Here is a 19,336-nt window from a genome sequence, read left to right as displayed (position 1 = left end):
AAATAGATTTACACACAAATAACACCTGAACAGCAATGGTTCAAAGTTCTTAAACAGATCAGATACAAACATGATGCACAGTGGCTGACAAAAAGACCGTAACTGTACACACTGGAGTTACGTTCCTGAGACACACGACCACGCATGTGAAGACCGTAACTGCACACACTGGAGTTACGTTCCTGAGACACACGACCACGCATGTGAAGACCGTAACTGCACACACTGGAGTTACGTTCCTGAGGACAGTCTGTTACAATCACATTCAAAGTTTGCTCAGTGCTTGTATCTGTTGCAATCTAGGTAAACCCAGCAAACCAACATGTGACGTAATGAAGGGACAACACTCGGCTGGTAAAAGGAGAACAGAGACGTACAGCATGTCCCGCAGAGCAAACGCAGGGACAGAAGAGCGTTTCAGAAAGGACAAGGACCAGCACAGAAGCAGCATGACGGCCGAGGGGGACATCGGGGGGGTGCGGTGGCTTTGCCTGCTAACAGGTGCGTTTCACAGTCCCGCATGGTGCTTTAGGAACGCTGGGATTGACGGGGACTGTGTATATCTCTTTAATATGAGCTTTCACTCATGCTAAAGATGCCCACAACGTGAGGGCCTGTCGAGGGAACACAGAAGCCATTATGCTCCAGCAAAAGCAACATAAAGCCTCAGATTTAGAGTCTCCGAGGCCAGACATGGCACTGAAGTGCCTTTGTGAAAGGTGGCTGATTGCTATTGTGTGCGTCTACTTTGAAGTGCTCTTCTCGAGGGCTGCCTGGGCTCAGGACAATTCAACAAACAGCTCTTGTCCTGACTGGTCTTTTAATCATCTCTCAGAACACATGAAGGTACTGTTAATGGAGCCAGAAGATTCTCAATTACACATTTAACACCTTCCAGTCAACCTTAATAGTTTGAATAAGCTTTGCTTTTAAAAAAGCTTTAATGAAAAATATATTGAAAAAGTTTTTTTTGCTGAGTATCATCTTGTCAAGATGTAGTTCAGTATAGTCTATGTTAAGAAAAAGTTGTAAAACACTCCTGAACTCAATTATGTTTCTTCTGTCAATTCTTCCCCAAAACAGGTCTCAGAGAAATGTTTTGAGTCATTTACTGTCCAACTGACAGACAATCAAATTGCAACTACGCTTGACCACCTGCGGAGAATGACAGACATCTTACAGAAACACCACAAATCAGGTGAAAATGACTACATGTTGACAAGGCTATTAGCAATTGTCTCTCTCCCCAAATGTCTCAACACTGCTCCTTCATGTCTCAACCCTGCTCCTTCATGTCTCAACATGGGTCCTTCATGTCTCAACACTGCTCCTTCATGTCTCAACACTGCTCCTTCATGTCTGCAGTGTGTAGGGGGGCTACGCCTGTGGAGTGTCCCTCTCCAACTCTCCATAGTAAAGGGGGACTGGTCTGTGTTTCTATTGAAAAGAAGCGCTACTGCAAACCCATGTGCAATGAGGTAATAAAGATCTACACACACACACACACACACACACACACACACACACAAGAACCAGAATACTCATACAGTGAACCATCTGACAGGAGATAAAAGCACTCAACACAGTGCATCATCAGCACCCCCTTGTGGACAAAAGAGAATTTAAAGTTTTAAATGCCTTGTAAACAGTTATAGTGTGCCATATTAATTGATTGCTATCATTAATGAGATTTCATTTAAAGAAAAAGAGAGGATCAGCATTACACCACCTACATTTAAGCGGAAAGCATACAGTGGAGTTTTATTAAGTCTAATACCCATCAAACCTTAACCGTAACCTTGAAAAATCTAGAATATTCCATAGACAGACAACTGAAGAGAACTTGACGTTCTAACACGAAGTGAACAAGAACAGGTGTCTTTACACTACGGCGTGTGACAATATTGGCTTCGCCCTCTCCCAGGGCTACGACTTTGCCTTCCTGAGGAAGAGCAGGCTGTTTGAAGAATGTAGCAATGCCACAAAACACAAGTGGACAACACAGTACGTGGGAGGGAGCAGGCTAGCCGTCTGCAACAGTGAGTACCTCCCCATCCCAGACAAAACCCCTCCATCTCTGCCAGCAGACACCCGGCACGAGAAGAACTGCTTCCAAATCTTCATATGACGTTTAAGACACTAACATGAAACAGGTGCACTCACTAGATCACCAGCTATCGTTCCTAAGCAGACACGAGCAGTGCCTCAAAAAGGTATTACGCTGTATGAAACTGCTCGCAGAGTTCTGGTAGACAGACATAAAGAAAATGAATGAGTCTATATTATGTTACAATTAAGTCCAAGGGCATCAGCTCCTCCTTTTCTGACAAGCCTGTTTTGCGGGGGCTGATATCCTAGATGATGTACAGTACAATGAACACTGAGGTGCAGGATTACCAGAAGCACTCGGAATAAACAGTGTTGCTGAGAATAATAACTCCATTACTCTCTAGGGCTTTTCAACATGGAAAATCTTGTACTTCATTAATGTTTCAATGGTGTCGATTTTCAAAATGGCAAATTTCCTAATGTTTGTGCAGCATTCTGCACTTTTCTTGCTAGGTTAAATTTAAAACTATTTTAAAGGGGCAACAACCTTGATATTTGAGAAATGTAATCATCCCGAATCCTTGTGTCATTTTTTTTTTTAGATTGTGTACACCTCTTGTTCATCAAGGTGTGCAACACCTCTGGTGTTAAACATGTAACCGTTTCCCTCCACCTCCCTTGCAGAGTCCAACACTCAGGTGTCAGGAGCTGCGTCAGCGTACTTCCCTAAGGACAGAGACTGTCTGAGCACCAAGAGTGACGGCACACTGGAGAAACAGGTCATTAAGACCTTTGTACAGGAGCTGAGCCAGAACGACATCAAAGGCAATTACACGCATGCCTGTCTCCTCTGCGGATAGATCAACTCCATGACAACATCTATCGAACTTACAGGCACAGCTCATTAATCGACGCTTCAAACGCGTGTTTTGCCATTTTAAAATTCAACTGGAAAGTAACTAATAAATGACTTAATTGACCAATTTAGACTTATGTTTTTGTGCAAATAACTCATTGTCTGTTTCTGATACACTACAACCCTAAACCAGAATGCAATGACAAAAAGGATCGTTAGATGGTCACATTTGTTGATACACATTTGCCGTTGTCTTGACATTAAGGACTTGGGACCACATTTGCTAAACTTCCATTCTACGATGTGCTCATGCATCAGATAACTGGGCTTGCTGAACTGGGCACAGACCACATCCCAGATGAGGCAGACGACCGTCCAGATGCAGGCGAGCTCGACCATCTGACTGTGTAATGCAACAGGCATCGTGTGGCGAGGACACAGGAGTTGAGCAGAGTTTTATTAAAGGCAAAACCCTTAACAGAGTCATTGAGTCATTCTCAGGTCATAACCAGAGAATCCATCAGACTCTCTGTATCAGAACCTGTATGAGAACAATAACCGATACAGGCAGAACACACTCTAAATACAGCTCAGAGAAATACAGCACCTTACTAAAAACTATTAATGAACATACAAAGCACAGCGAGCAAACTGAGAACCTAACCATAGTACTCACAAAACATCTCCCAAAATGATCAGCAAAGCAAGAACCCAAACACTTAAATACCAGAAATAAATGAGAACTCAAACGAGAAACAGCTGAAGACAATAAATGAAGATGGAGAGACAGAGAGCAGGGTGTGGAAATCAGAGGAGGTGTGGAAGACAAAAGGGAAAACAAGGAAACCGGAACAGAGGCGGGACTAGACAGCGTGAACACAAGACGAACAGATGGGAGGCGGAGCCAGGCGTGACAGACCGTTAACAGACTTTTAACAGACAGACTGACGAACTAAAAAATAAAATGCCTGATTTAGCTTATCCCATTTCAATAATCTGAAACCTCTTCTATTATGTTCAGTGTCATTGTGAATAACTCTGTTACAGCTCTGTATCAGTGATACTGGCAGTAGAGGATATGTTAAAATACCATATTAATATTAATTGAATATTAAGATGTTGTATTAATATTAATATATTACATTAACCTCTCTGCATTGATTTCATCATCTCCCCCATGCCACAATTGTGCTGCGGTGTGAAGTTTCAACCACTCCAGGACCATGAGCAATGCACACACTGGGAGAGCCTCTTAATGAAATTGTGCTCATTCTCAGACGTTGTGTCAACGTTGTCTCCAGCCCTGCGGGTTATACCCATTACCTCTATTAGCTCCACTCTGTGATCAATGCCTCGGAGTCATCTACATACTCCCTTACGTAAAACCACACTGAGACCAAGGCAGTAAGTGCTCCACATTTCTGATCTTTGAGTGGGATTAAAACGGTGTAGGAGGGAGAGCTGTGCTCTTTTGTGGTCAGTCTGGGAACAGGGGAGACACTTTTCTTGCCCCCAGACAACCGGCACCCGACACTTTACTTTAAGCTCTACCACACATTTTCAGCACATCAAGTCACTGGACAGCCCGCTGGGATTAAAACAGAAACACTATGAGATTAAACTGTAGAATGTGATGTTTATTTGGGGGGTTTGTTTGTTTGTTTTTGCATCTACATTAGATGAATGATTTAAGAAATAAATGCTTTTTGTACCCATTCTCACATGTGGGTTCATGCACGACAGAACAAACGGTGTCTAGTCATGTCAGGAAGAGGATGAAACTTGGCTATGAAGCGACGATACACCAGTAATCTGTCACCTTGTGTATTCATGTGTGTATTCTGATCACAGAATACACACATGAATACACAAAGAATACACACGGTCATGAACATGAGCTTCCCACACAAACAAAACATGCACAAAGTTTGGATTGTCTTCTCATTCAAAATATTACAAAGACTGGATTAGTCTCAACCACCAATAATGTGTTAAGAGCCCAAATAAAGTTAGGCAAGTTTTGAAAGCTTTCAAATTCATTTTCATGCTGAATTTCCAGGCTGGTTCTTTGTTGTTCCTTTGTGTAAGCATGTCCTCCCTAACAGGGGGAGGAGGACAGAATTCAGAACGCTGCATCTCTGCTGCTGTGCTCTTCAACACAAAGCGCCATTCACTTGGAGTGCACATGCGGTAATTAGGTTTTTACCATAACACGAACATAAGATGAAATCACAATCTGGTAATGTGTCCAATCCAATTTGTGCAATTCACAGCAATGTTGGGATGTGTTGCTACAATTACACAGTGAGGACCAAGACCGTCCTTACTATGTAATTGTGGCAAGTAATATTTGGCAGACTCCACTGTTTACAGAAGCAGCTTTGACTGCTGGGAACACAATGGCTCTAATTGCAGGGAGGATGAACTTCTCTATGAGTGTGACACATCACCCATGTTTCTCTGTGTGATTACACCCCATTAATTGCAACCAGCCAGCGAATAAACAAAGCGTTCCAGCATCTCAGCAGGCCCTGTGGCAACACTGAAGCAATCAGCCTGCTGGGAGTCAAGAGTGGCAGTGCTCTTAAAAACAACAGTGCGGAACTGTTTCAACAACACGGGAACCAGCTTGCTAGGACGACACCTACCTAACTACACGTCCCAAACGCCTTAGCTGACACACCAACCACAGACGGACCTGACTGGCGTCGTTTTGTATCTCACTCACTGTTTCAGTGTTCATCCAAACATTCATTTTCCTTTCAATTTATTTAAGTATACAGGCATATATGTTGCGCTATAGGTTAGCTAAGATGTGTTTGTCCAGTTCTTATAACATATATGAGGCATATATAAACAGCTTATGCTGGGAAGTCAGGCGTTTTGATAAGATGTTCAAGTCCTGGATAAGAACATGTCCTCTGGGCCACCGTACTTCTGTCTTTGCTATCTCCTCTGAGCACCATGGTAAGATAAAACAACTACTCTCCATTTTTATATGGTTTATAAGCCAAGGTGCTGCTCCTCCTCTAATGAAACTTTGTCAGGCTGAACAGAGTCTAGACAATTATCCAGTACTGCCAGGTGGCAGGAGCAGAAAAGGCAAAGACTTCATAAGTCTCCACACTGCCCATTTATACAGGCTGTCAGCAAACCAGCGGCTTGCTTTGCTTTTTTTTATTAGATTAAACTCAGCCTTAAGACTCAATTACAAATCACAGGGGACTGCCCAGTGAAAATCAATATTAATTTGGCCAAAGTAACTGATGAAGTAACAAAAAACAGACTGAGGACTAATTAAATGTAACCTAGTAATTGACTAATATGTATTGAAACAACTATAAAAGTGACAAGGGCCTATCAGTCTTTTGTGTGGTAGTTTTTTTTTCCACAGAGAAGTGTGTTACCACAACCAACATGGCTGTCCTAATTACCAGCACAGACACGTGAAATCTGGGAAGTCACGTAGCAATTACTCTCAAAAATACTCTGCAACATTCATAAGGAATTTACACACACCCCATTTACATATAAATATAAGAACATTGCACCCTGCAAAGCCAAGAAAAAAATGTCTTGCCCCAATTATATCACCAAATTATAAAGCCAAAAGATGAAATATTTGGGAGACACTACTAAACACTACTTTTTAACTTAGCAGTTCTGGTCTGAAGATAAAAGTTCTGATTCAAAGAGACGCGAGCATGTCTCATTAATTACACATTCGCTCTTGATGGAATGTTTGTGCCAACTGTCTGCAAGAGAGAGCTACCCCCTCTCTACAATCGTGAACCTTTGTACTCTCTACCGCTGGTCACGTAAATACTCGTGACGGAGTTTACGGCCGTAAGGTCCGAGTCGTGTCCGGTGATAGCACCGTCCACTGTCTTCAGTGCCCCTCCCTAGATGAGAAGCACCAGGTTGAGGTTCTTCTGCAGACCACACCTATGGGTGACTACTGTGTCTTCCCACACAGGGAGCTGTTGTACACAGATTAACACAAGGGCAAGAGGGAAGACAGCATGGACATCAATGAAGGCCTTACCCATATACAGAAAACTTTCCCAACTTCAGAGTACAGAAAAAAGACTTAATGTAACAAGGTGACACTTCTCAAATTTAAATAGCATATAATAATATAATATAATAATACAACTCTTATTAATTAGAGGAGTTTAAATCTCTTTGGCAAGGGCAGCATTCACTTCCTTGTCATATGTCACATGACACATGTCACATGAGTAAGTCCACTTGGTCCAGTTACAAACAATCTGAAATATAAATTTGTGGGTTGTGTTAGGTGGAACGTTTTTAAAAAAATGCATTTATGGACAACAAAAATGCATTTATGGACAACAAAACGAAGCATTAACCAAAAACGTTTTAACTAATGTCAACACAAAACATGTCACTAGGAATATCCACATTCACAAACCACTGACCAATGTTTACTGTTAGATTACTGTCAGATCTTGTGGACTTTACAGTCAGATCTTGTGGACTCAATGCGCAGTACATTTCATGCGCAGCATGGTGTATTGCTTCAATATAGCCACTAGATGGCAGTTGATACAACAAAAGGGTCAAGCAAAACAGTAGCCAGAGATTTAGAAAGTTTCATACAAGAATAGGTATTATTATACTGAAAACAATGACACATCAACTTTGTGTATCTGAAGTTAAATTGTAATCCATTAAATATTTAATGTATCTAATGCAATTTTATTTATATACATTTACTAGATGCCTATGAATCCTCTTTTCAGTTTCAAACAGGATAGCCTTTATATATTGGCATGAACACAAAGATACACTTATGTTATGTTTAAGAATGAAAGAGCACTACACATACACTGAAATATCACTCCCTCAGTTTGATGATTTTAAGAATTCTGTGATGTTAGCACAAATAAGAACTTGTACTTTATTAAATTCTGAAAATATCATTATTAATATTATTATTATTATTATTTGCTCATTATTATTTTATGTGATCACTACCATCAGTTTTCTATCTGAGAACAGGCAGTAAATGTGCTCCTTGTCAATTTGAGCTACAACCACTAGAGGTCACTCTTACAAAGAGTTGCAGAAAGAAACACAACAGTGCATCAAGTGATGTGTGGTGATGGAAACTTTACTTCACAATAAGCTGTGAAGTTCTCACAGAATTTATAATGTGGAAAGACAAAGGAGCTCAGGCACAGAGTAATGAATCACATGACTAAATGGATGTTTAATCAAAAATAATCAAAATAAAAGTCTATTATTAAAGAAACAAGAAACATGTTTCAGCATACACTTCTGTTCTTCTGTGATAATTTCTGCCAAGAGAAGTTTAGTGTTACTTCATTAACATACAACTGTTGAAAAAATAAATTTATTATTACCATTCTATCGATAATATATATATAATCTATAAAATAGTGTACTTGTAATCAAAAATAGTGATTGGCTTTCAAATGTGCTAATATTGGAAATAAATAAATAAATAAATAATTCGTAGTGCCACATTTTCATTTAACAGTGGATTAAAGTAACTGTTACTGATTAAGTTAAATGTTATTGATTAAGGTGTTACTGATTAAAATAAATGTTACTGATTAAGACAAGTCTTACTGATTAAAGTCAATGTTACTGATTAAGGTAATTTTTACTCATTAAGATAAATTTTACTGATTGTTAAATGTTCCTCATTAAGGTAAATGTTACCGATTAAGGTAAATGTTACCGATTAAGTTATGTCCCTCATTAAGGTAACTGTTCCTCATTAAGGTAATTGTTACTCATTAAGGTAAATGTTACTGATTAAGGTAAGTGTAAAAATGCAAACTGCTTACTGAACGCAGGAACTGAATTTCAGTGCTGAGAGCCTCGTGCAGGAGCTCGAGTTCTCCTTCCTTATACACCTCCAGCTGTTTCTTCAGTCTTCAATGTCCACACACACACACACACACACACACACACACACCTAGTTTATCAGAACCTCCCCATCATGATCTAAAATGACTTACCTTTCATTTTATCTTTTATATCTACGTACTCAACATACTGAACACACAGGAAGGATAAACAAAGTGATTTTAAAAGCCATGTTATTTATTATAAATATGCCACTAATAGTCTGGCTGCCCTTGACCCCACAGAACTGGCCGGTCTTGGATTTGTGTCTCTGATGGGGACAGGAGCTCCTTCAGGAGCCACAGGGCAGCTACTGTAACGGCCAGTTCTGAGCACACACTGTTAGTTCAGTCACAAGTAGAATAATCTACACACATAAGAGTGGAAAAGGACTTCTCAGGCCATACCACCTTATTGCTCTTAGATGCAAGCTTTGTGGTGTTAAACTTGTTTATTTCTTTGGTTGGGGCTTATTATGATAAACATGAATTATTTTAAACAAATTGTGGACTCTGTCTAGATTAGGACCAGAGTTGTTCCATTTTGTTACCAATGTTTGAGCATCACCATCATTCCTGAGTATTTCAGTAATTATACCATTCATCCCCTGTATGCAAGTTAGGTGTAACGAATCACAGGGGCGGGTGACGCAAACGCAAGTATTCAAGAGATTTATTAAATAAGACAAACAAACACTAAACAAAAGGAGAGCAACCAAGTAGGGGATGAGTAGACTGGGGAGAACATGCAAGGACTAGACAGGCAAACAACCAACTAAATAAAGACTAAGACACTTGGGCATAAAACACGCGTAACACAGGGCAGCTTAACTGAACATACAACCAACAAGCACAAGTATAAACACAATAACCGGAATAGTCAATGACGCTACAGAAAGAACAGAACGGAGCTACGACAGGACATGAACTACAAACACGCAGGCATAAAACTCTAACCAAGGAGACAGAGAGGGAACCACTAAGGCGAGACAAACCAACATAGGGCAAAACATACAAAGGAATAACTAAACGAATTACTACGAGAAATGAGAATCAAAACCAGGAAGACGAACGGAACAAACCAGACCAGCGCGAGGAAGGAGTAACAGGAGGGTACAGGCTACCGAACGTGGGGGAACCAGCACGGGTTGAAATGAATACATAGAAACACAAAGACCGACACAGGGGAGTAAAACGGAGGGGAATATATACTCTAAAACAGGGGAGCAAACGAGACACAGGTGTGGGCACTAAAGACGGGGGCGTGATAGACAGAGGGAGGAACGAATGGGAGAGGGGAGCTAGGCGGGACCAGGGAGGAGGGAAGGGCTAGACGTGACATTAGGCTTCTAACTCACCTGCAAAAATAATTTATTAGAATCTAACAAAATGTGAGTTACATTCAAAATATTCATAGGAGGTGTTATGGTGTAATGGTGTTGCGGTTAACATTGTGAGGAAACATATGTGCATACTGAATTTAAATGCAACGGTAATCACTTCAGCATACGGCCCCTTCCCCTGCTGTATTAACATTTCCTGTGTAATGTGCCTACACTTCCAGGCCCTGACACTCGTAATGAGCGTTTCCATAGAAGCTGTGATTAAGCTCATAAAGCAAACCTACTCTCATGGCATACCATAGTTCTGATAGAAGACTGAACCAACTGTCTGCACTGTGGAGACACCAGTGGACACAGACAAAAGCGTACCAGAAGCACTGTGCTATTTACATACCCTTCACACAAGCAACTTTGTCCTTTTAACTAAAGCTCTTCTAAACTCATTTTTTTAATAAAGCATAATTTACCAGTGAAGCTGGTTTCAAAGGCATCTTTCATTTCAGCTTTCATGCGTTTGACTTCAAACAATCAATAGGGAGGGTGGTGTGGGAGCGGCGCAGTATGGAGGGGAAGATGTTTAAGAGTGATTAATGATCTCACAGAGGAGGACCATCATATCCTGGGTTTGGCCGCTTCCTCCCAGAAGCCCCATCTTCGGCACATATAAAGGCTTTAGTCCGGTCTGCCACTAATGAGAGAGATTCTGCGCTAGTGTTGAGCTTGTCAGCTTCCCTGCCCTTTCACGTGATTTACTTTGCTGTGAAGGAAGCTTCCTTCCTAAGAGTATTGACCCCCTTTCTATCATCTGGGTCTTCATATGCCGGCCGGACGTTCTTGTAAAGGGTTTTATCGGGATTTTATCCCTGACCCTGGGCCAGATAGTGTGGGCAACACATCAGAGGTTTAATTAAAAGCACGGGTTTGTTATTTACATGCTCACTGGAGAGAGGGGAGGATGGAGAGATGGATGAAGCGCTGCTCTTGTAAGTGAATGGCAGTCTGGTGGGTATTTGACAGAGTGGATCCATGTCATTACAACACGAGCCTCTGTGCTACTGCACCTTTTACAAACAAGCGAGCAAAGGGAACGACAGGGAGGACCTGGGTGAAAACACTCACTTGTGCTGCTTCGACCTGCTTACCTGAGGCAGGTGCTGTCTGTGAGGGGTTTCTGACTGACCATGAGGTTCTCGGTCTTCAGAGACTCTGTGAGAGCCAGAGCTTTCTCCAGATCTCTCTCCAACTCTACGCAAGCCCAGAACAGCACATCAGAAGCGGGTCAGTGACATCCTGAACACAGTGGGAGAGGCACGTGTTTACATGGCTCATCCGCATCCTTCACCTGTAAACTCCATCTGCAGTCCCCTCAGCGTTGACTGTAATGAACCCTGCTCTGCCTTCATGGAGACGTGCCATGGGTTCTTCTGTTTCATCACCTCGATCTCTACACACAGACGGTAATAACGTTCACATTTAGGCCCAACATCGTGAAGTATGTTTCACAATAAATAAATGCTTGCTAGCAATTTTATTATCAAAGTTCCATGAATTAACTCACAAAAGAGTTTTTTTGTTGTTCAAATTTGTTCAAGCAAATGAATTAAATAAGAATGAAATAAGCAGCGTGATAAGAATGCAGAGGAAGCACACCTTCATTCAGAGCCTCTGCTTCCTGTTGAAGGCTCCGTATTTCAGACCTGGTCTGGCTCTGGAACACCACATCCCTGTTGCTCAGCAAGTTGAACTCGTTGTTGAAGGTCGTGATCTCCTTCATGAACTTCTCTTTCTCCTGCACTTCACCTCTTCGCAGTCGCTCCTGAAGGTTTAGAACTAGCGCTTTCATAATGCTGATGACAACAAATGTATAATCCTTAAGAAAGTGGAAACATTCAAATAAAAATATCATGTATGATGATTACTGACATTACAATTTATTCTGCTGCTAAATATCTCTTTTCTCTTATTTACTTTCTCTTGAAAATAAGAACTCATACAACTTATCATCTCCTCTCTTATCATCTCATACACACAAACAGCAACTAATGTTCAGGTTTATAAATCCAGGACACATTTCTATCTTGGTCCTGCGTGAATCCACAGGTTTGGGGATCTGAAAGTGGAGTGTTGATCACCAGCTCCTGTGTGAGGTCACTCCCCTCCCTCTGCAGCTCCTCTCTCTTTTTCTCCAGTTGATTGTGTTGTTTCTTGGTCAGATGTAGCTCCAGCCCAGCTTCTGCCAGGAGTTGGGCCTGCAGTCACCACTGCGTTAGTAAATCTGCATTACATCTACAATAGTGTCTTGCTGAAGTGCATATAGCTTACTCCTTTATTTAGGACTAAAGGACACGTTTTCCTCCAGAACAATCTTGGCATCATTGTTGGCGTCCTCCACATCATAAATAAGGAATTTGACTTCCTGCTCCCATACCAGAAATCCAAGTTCATATTGGAATGTGAGACTTTCCTTTAACCACCATCATGCACATTACCACTATTCATAAGACTCAACGTTCCCAAAATACCATCGGATTTAAACTTTCTAAATTCAAAACATTTAAAATGTAAACTTACACCGGAGAGTAGAATTCTATGTACCCATGTTCCTCTGCAATACCAAGGACACTTCCATATTATTTTCTCCACAGAGAAATCCATGTCATTGATCCATGAATTGTGTTCCTATCATCCTCTCTTGAAGCGTTTTGTTTTCTGAGATCTAAGTCTTTTGTTTATTTGTTTACAGTCAGGTTCATTGTATTTGTCTTTGCTCAGTTCACTCATGTGGGCCTTGTTTCTTAATTCTATCGTTTAGCAGATCTGTTTCTTTCGTTATATCCGAGGTTCATAGGGAATTATTGTCACTTGGCTAACAATCTTCAGAATAGGTAGCTTCAGAATGACAGCCAATTACAGACACCCTGGCATCCTAGTTTGGAATACAGCATCAAAACTGATGCAGTCATCGTAGTCCAGAAAGCCAGTTTTGGAGCAGACAGGAAAACTGCCCTCTGCTGTTAGATTCATGTTCAGCAGTTCAGAGCAATGTCGTTCTGGACCTACAGAACTAAGCCCTGGGCTCAGGCAAGCAAATGGAGTTCACCTTCAGGCTGGTCCAAACACAGTTCAAGTGTAAGGACCAGTCCAATTAAAGGGAGTTCACCATTAGCCTGGTCCAAACACAGTTCAAGTGTAAGGACCAGTCCAATTAAAGTGAGTTTACCTTTAGCCTGGTCCAAACACAGTTCAAGTGTAAGGACCAATCTAAATAAAGTGAGGCATCTATCCAGATGCAAAGTTGATGCTCTTGATTACCTGTAATTCATTGAATTAGATTAGGGAATTCCCTTATTATACAATTTTGTTCAGTGATCTCTGCTCATTTTCTCTCTTACCTGCTGATTATTTTATGGGTTTTTTTCTGTGTTTTATTTTTAATTTATATATTATCGTACTCATGTATTACACATTATTTGTATTCATAATTAATCTGTGCTAAATACTATAGCATGAAAAGTTATCTGGCTTATGTGATCCAGATTTTACTGAAGAGCACATCCTGGTGTGTTCTGCCTGACCACCACACCAGAAAAGAGAGCTCCTGAAGAAAGCAGCAACACACCTGTTTGTAACTGGATAGAAATGTAAATGGAGTATCATGTGTCTCTTTTTATGACCAACTGGTTAAGTCTTCTTTGTCTCTGATGACCATTGAAGGGTGACAACACCCATGTTAAGACCTTTAAAAATGTATGCCCCAAGCACCTCCTTTGGAGTTGGCTTATGTTGAATAAATGAGCACTAAAACTTCAGTAAGACTCTGTGTGCTTCAAAGCTAATGAACACTAATACCCCCCACAAAGTCTACTCAGTTCACTGTGAATCTTGGTTTGATTACCTTAGTGAATTCAATACCTATGGTGCTTATTCACCTATCCCTCTGTCCTTCTATAATTTAATACATTATGTATTCTATTATTGCTGATTAATAAACATCCCATTTATTGTATATGTCTTATGTTTTATTGTATATTGTATATATTGTGACGATGGGGTCGTGGCGAAGGATGAGACACTGAATCCTCCTTTAGACTTGACGTCACTTTTATTTAAATAGAAATTGCGCAATAGCGCACACGGAACACGTATACACACACACTGAGACGTGTAGACTTTAGACAACGACGAGCACAGGACACTGCGCGAGCGCACATTAAATAGACAGACCACATTAGCCCCATGTGATTACGAGACGATTCACAGGTGAGACACATTATTCACACAACAAAGCTGTCACCACGGAGTTCCGAAAACGCAGACAGAGCACGTGGACAACGTTTACACACGCCCAAAAGGGAGGGGCCGGGGTCCTCAACGTGACAGACGCCCCCTCCAAGGGCACTACCCGTCCCGGGGTGCCAACAGGACCGAGTGCCCCGAACCCACGACGATGGGCGGATCCGACGCGCTCAGTCCTGCGTCTGGGAGGTGACTGCCCTCGGGGAAGCGTCCGCCACGGACCGCCTAGAATACCCTCCCTGGGAACATAGGGGAAAAGACGTTAGACACGTTACACGGGACATTCACAAACACGCACACAGGCACATTGACACATAGAGGAACGAATGGGAAAAATGGGTTAGGAATACAGACGGGAAGACTGACGAACACAGGCACACACACACATGAAACAGGCGCCAGGCTGCGCGCCAGAAGGATAGCGATGAGGGGAGTGAGATCGGGAGCCACTGGTGCTGCAGGCGCTGCGGTGGGCGGTGCTCCTCCTGCCCTTGCTGCAAACCCTCCACCGGGCGCAGCGCGGTTGGCCGACGTGGCAGGTGCAGCGCGGTTGGCCGACGCGGCAGGTGCAGCGCGGTTGGTCCCAACCCTCGGTGGGCCGTACGGGAAACCCTCCTCGCCCGTGGATCTCCCTCCGGACCTGGCAGTGGGAGTGGCCTCCTCCGCTTCCATCACCTCGTCACTGCCACGGCTCCAGCTCATGGGCTGTCCCGAGCTGCCACCCCGGGAACAGTCCATGTCGCTGGCTGGGGAGAGCTCGGGGGATGAACCCGCCTCTGGACTCCTCCTCCTCTTCGCCGTCCCGGCGGACAGTTCCGAGGGGGAAGGGCTCTCCTCCTCCTCCGTGTAGGAGCCCTCGGACGGAGGGTACTCCCCATTCTCCTCCTCCTCCCCACCGTCTTCCTCGGGGCATGCGGAGCAGTCCGACGGGGAGGGGTACTCCTCCTCGTCACCCTCTTGCTCCTCGCCCTCTTCCTCGCCCTCCTCGACGGGGGGAGAGGGAACTACGGGCGGAGGGAGGTAGTCCTCTTCCTCTGACTCCTCCTCCTCCTCTTCACCGTAGTCGACGGTGGAGACATCGTCTAGCGACGGAGGGTAGGCTTCCTCCCCCTCCCCACCGTAGTCGACGGTGGAGGTTTCGCCTAGAGACGGAGGATAGTCCTCTTCCTCCTCCTCCTGGCTTGGCGAATCCTCCTCCCCAAACTCGTTCTCTGGAGTGCTCTCCGTCGAGCCAAGCACGAACGCCCCCATCCTCAGAGGCGAGGGTTCGCGGGAAGGAGAGGGGTGTCGCTCTCGCCATATCCGCCGTGCCTGCTCGAGGAAGTTGTCCGCTATCTCGGGGACGGAGGATTCCCGAGCCATGCGCAGCATATAGGCGCATAGCGGGTCCTGCTCCATGAGCTCGGGGTTGGCGGTGGCTTGGCAGCGCTGGCCAGGAGAAGAGGCGCGATGGCGCCGCTTGCTGGCTCGATTGCCCCTCTTCGGTCGGGTGGCATAGCCCGGCATGGTGTCTCACACGGCTCGTCGTTATGTGACGATGGGGTCGTGGCGAAGGATGAGACACTGAATCCTCCTTTAGACTTGACGTCACTTTTATTTAAATAGAAATTGCGCAATAGCGCACACGGAACACGTATACACACACACTGAGACGTGTAGACTTTAGACAACGACGAGCACAGGACACTGCGCGAGCGCACATTAAATAGACAGACCACATTAGCCCCATGTGATTACGAGACGATTCACAGGTGAGACACATTATTCACACAACAAAGCTGTCACCACGGAGTTCCGAAAACGCAGACAGAGCACGTGGACAACGTTTACACACGCCCAAAAGGGAGGGGCCGGGGTCCTCAACGTGACATATATATTGTATAAGTCTCTGTATATGTTTAAAATAAAAATAACTTGTATAACTTGTATATAATATAAAATCAGATCATTAACTAAAGTTTAAAAAGTAATGATTTAACTACCGGTAATTCAAGTGAAATTAGTTATATAAAATCAAGCAAAACTTGAGACAAGTATATTTATGTAAAACAGAATGACATTTGGTGTATTCTTAGATAAAGCTACCTATTGTTACGGTTTAGCCCCGGACCCCTCCCTTCAGATGTGTGTTTGTGTAGTCTGTATCCATGTGTTTCTATTTTTGTGCTTCCTGTGAGTGTGGTTGTTTGTGTATGTATTCAAACGTCTCGTTAGTCTAATGTGTTACACGTGGTGCTTGTTATGTGCTAAGTATATACTGTGTGAGTTAGTCCTGTCCCGTGCTCATATTTGTGAGTCCAAGGTGTGAGTCTGCTACGTATGTGCCTTTGTGTTGCATGTTTTACTTAGCACTACTCACACAGCCGAGTGTTAGTAATTAAAATTAAAAATATATGTTGAAGACTACTTGTCTCTGCATCCTGCCTCATCCTCGCAATGTAACACCTATTTTTAAAGAATAGTCATGTGAATTTAATTAAATAATAAAAAGGTAAGCCTACATAGATTTGTGTTCTTTTTTTAAAAGCTGAAGGAGAGCGAGGGGCTTGAAGAACTGAAGGGACAAAAACCCCAAGAACACTGAAGTAAAGAAAACTAAACAAAACGATGAAGGCGAGTAGAATGTGCAGTGATTGGCCAGCATATGTTGAGAGACACGGTCTGCTCTTAATGTCACGTTTCTACAGTCTGGACCTCAATTTTTGTCCTATATTCAGCATTGCATAGACATTCATGGGTAGAAAATGTTTGACTGAGACCTTATAAATATTTAGACTACATAACCAATCATTTGATTATTCACCAGCATGCTTGAGTGTAAGTAATTCAGGCTGATTGATGCTTGCTTGATGGGGCCAACAGTCTCAGTACTCAATGATGGGGAAATGTCAGTGGTGTGTGTAATATTCATTCACATCGTTTTGTTTGTAGGTCATTCTGTGATTATGAATAATGAATAATGAGGCATTATTATGAATAAGGATGCCCTGTGAATTCAAATATCTACCACAAAGCAAATCACAGTCAGTCACTTTATCAGGTCACTCAAGTGTGAATGACATTAAGGATCCTTCAAGTAATTGCTTTCCATCCGAGTTCACAGACACGAAAGCGATGGGTGTATGAAAGGAACATACTACTATATGAATGAAAAAGTGATTGCAATAGCTGACTGAACATGGATGGATGGATGGATGGATGGATGGATGGATGGATGGAGTCATACACAAGCTTCTTTCAAAAAGTAATAATATAAGCCTGCAAACCTGTTTCTTCCCATGAATTGCACATACTCTTCTACTGCAGACACAAGTGTGCACAATTAGAATATCTGTGTCACTGACTAAGCAGTCTTTTATAAAAAGGGAATATATACATAACAAGAGGCTAACTCAGTTAATCCCTTAGGCAATACATGAAGTAAATATACATAATAAAGTGACCATCGCGTTCAAGTAATAAAAGAAAGTTTCTGCAGGATGCTTTTTTTTAATGTTTCTGCAGTGTTATTAACATAATAGAAAAACTACTGCTAAAACTCACATCTAATCCCAACACAAACTGTACTACCACAACACAAACTGCACTTGTTATCTATACTCAACATCTTTGTTATATGTTCTTGCAAATAAATAAATAATGAATGGGTAGATGAACACTGTTCTATGCAGTATGAACTATCAAACATGATGGATGTTTTTGGCAAGGTTAAGTTAACTAATGTAACACTAGCGGAAATTAATGATCGATTTTGCGGGGACGATTGTCATTAGTCTATTTCATTTTTAATGGAGCCTTTCAAATAGGACCCTGTTTAAGTGTTGTATTCATGAAACAAATCATCCCTTTTACGAGGCCGATGTCCACATGAATGGGTTTGAAACAGAAAATTGTCATATAATATTAATTATCTATTATTTTGCATATATTTATAAATGAATTAACTAATAATTCCACTTAACATAAGTTGAAGGAAAGACAATCTGGATAATGTGTGCCTTGGGATAAGAAAGACTTACCTGCTCATCAAGTTTAACATGTGCAAGCTCCAGCTTTTCATTAAAGCCTTTAATTTCCTCCTGGGCTGTGACAATGGCTGCTTTAACTAGACATGGGATAAAGATTTAGCCTACACCAAACAGTCCCACTCAAAAATATCCTCATAACTATCTAGATGTGACCATTTATCTGTGTGGAAGTGAGAACACGCTGTATTTTTAAGTGACACTCAAATGTTTGGTGTGCCCACGATAAACTTCTAAATCTGTCCTGAATGTGAAGTTTTTGACCTCTGTCAGACAGGTCTGTTGGACATTATCTCGCTTGTTAGCTAAGTGGCTGTTTTATCTCAAGGGTAAAACTATGTTTTAGGTGGTTATTCGCTGCTAGCTCTGTTAGCTCCACACACATCTGGATAACAAAGCTCTATTTACATTCCCTACATCATCTCCACCTTCTCACCATCGTGCATCTGACGAGTGGTCTTTGACACATGTTGTTCAGTCAGCAGAATTTGTTTAAACAGGGAGTCGAGACTCATAATTTCTCGTCCGCTTAAAATTAAACAGCTTAACCGCCGAAAAGTGAGAACAAACCGCGCGAGAAGGTGTCGCGTTCCCGCCTAAAAAAAAGCGCGCGCGGCCCTCCAAACGTAATTGGTGTCTTACGCTCGGGCCACGTTGGCGTATGGCAGCGGCACTGGTGTCTTACCGGTATCACTCGGTAAAATTGACCATTCGGTTGTGGCGAAAAGTCATATGTGACTGCTTCGTACCGCCCAACTTTCCACTAGTTACAGGCGCCTATAAATCTATATCTATCTATATTTGTCTTTATATGGCGCATATAAAATGTATATGTCAGCATGAAAACCGCTTGTAGTTCGATTGTGA

At 42.4% G+C, this 19,336-nt stretch overlaps 2 protein-coding genes across 2 annotated transcripts; one reads left to right on the top strand and one right to left on the bottom strand.

The window, feature by feature from the left end:
- The first annotated feature begins 408 nt into the window (after positions 1-408).
- On the top strand, positions 409-2,996 carry LOC143475934 (uncharacterized). Its single transcript, XM_076973816.1, has 6 exons — positions 409-501; positions 755-846; positions 1,084-1,198; positions 1,366-1,478; positions 1,925-2,039; positions 2,734-2,996. Exons 1-6 carry the CDS (start codon positions 450-452, stop codon positions 2,907-2,909), a joined length of 663 nt encoding a protein of 220 aa, XP_076829931.1. The 5' UTR covers positions 409-449; the 3' UTR covers positions 2,910-2,996.
- Positions 2,997-8,046: 5,050 nt separating this feature from the next.
- Positions 8,047-19,070, bottom strand: LOC143477017 (coiled-coil domain-containing protein 172-like). The gene is made up of 8 exons (XM_076975466.1): positions 18,906-19,070; positions 18,464-18,549; positions 12,281-12,397; positions 11,799-11,964; positions 11,491-11,592; positions 11,291-11,393; positions 8,746-8,833; positions 8,047-8,229 (listed from the first exon to the last, which is right to left on the bottom strand). Exons 1-8 carry the CDS (start codon positions 18,982-18,984, stop codon positions 8,197-8,199), a joined length of 774 nt encoding a protein of 257 aa, XP_076831581.1. The 5' UTR covers positions 18,985-19,070; the 3' UTR covers positions 8,047-8,196.
- Positions 19,071-19,336: the final 266 nt, after the last annotated feature.

Source organism: Brachyhypopomus gauderio, chromosome 15, assembly GCF_052324685.1.
Source record: "Brachyhypopomus gauderio isolate BG-103 chromosome 15, BGAUD_0.2, whole genome shotgun sequence".
In the NCBI taxonomy this organism is placed as follows: Eukaryota; Metazoa; Chordata; class Actinopteri; order Gymnotiformes; family Hypopomidae; genus Brachyhypopomus; species Brachyhypopomus gauderio.
Note: the sequence above shows the minus strand (reverse complement) of the source record. Positions and strands in the feature narration are given on the sequence as shown.

What these genes read in the sequence shown, in the direction of transcription:
- LOC143477017 (XM_076975466.1), bottom strand. Translation starts at nt 18,984, where the DNA reads ATGAGTCTCGACTCCCTGTTTAAACAAATTCTGCTGACTGAACAACAT. An exon ending in GTGACCTCACACAGGAGCTG is followed by an intron (nt 11,965 to 12,280) that starts GTGATCAACACT and finishes CTAAACCTTCAG; the next exon opens with GAGCGACTGCGAAGAGGTGA. An exon ending in AAATTCAGTTCCTGCGTTCA is followed by an intron (nt 8,230 to 8,745) that starts GTAAGCAGTTTG and finishes TTCTCTTGGCAG; the next exon opens with AAATTATCACAGAAGAACAG.
- LOC143475934 (XM_076973816.1), top strand. Translation starts at nt 450, where the DNA reads ATGACGGCCGAGGGGGACATCGGGGGGGTGCGGTGGCTTTGCCTGCTA. An exon ending in GTGGCTTTGCCTGCTAACAG is followed by an intron (nt 502 to 754) that starts GTGCGTTTCACA and finishes TCTACTTTGAAG; the next exon opens with TGCTCTTCTCGAGGGCTGCC. An exon ending in ATCTCTCAGAACACATGAAG is followed by an intron (nt 847 to 1,083) that starts GTACTGTTAATG and finishes TCCCCAAAACAG; the next exon opens with GTCTCAGAGAAATGTTTTGA.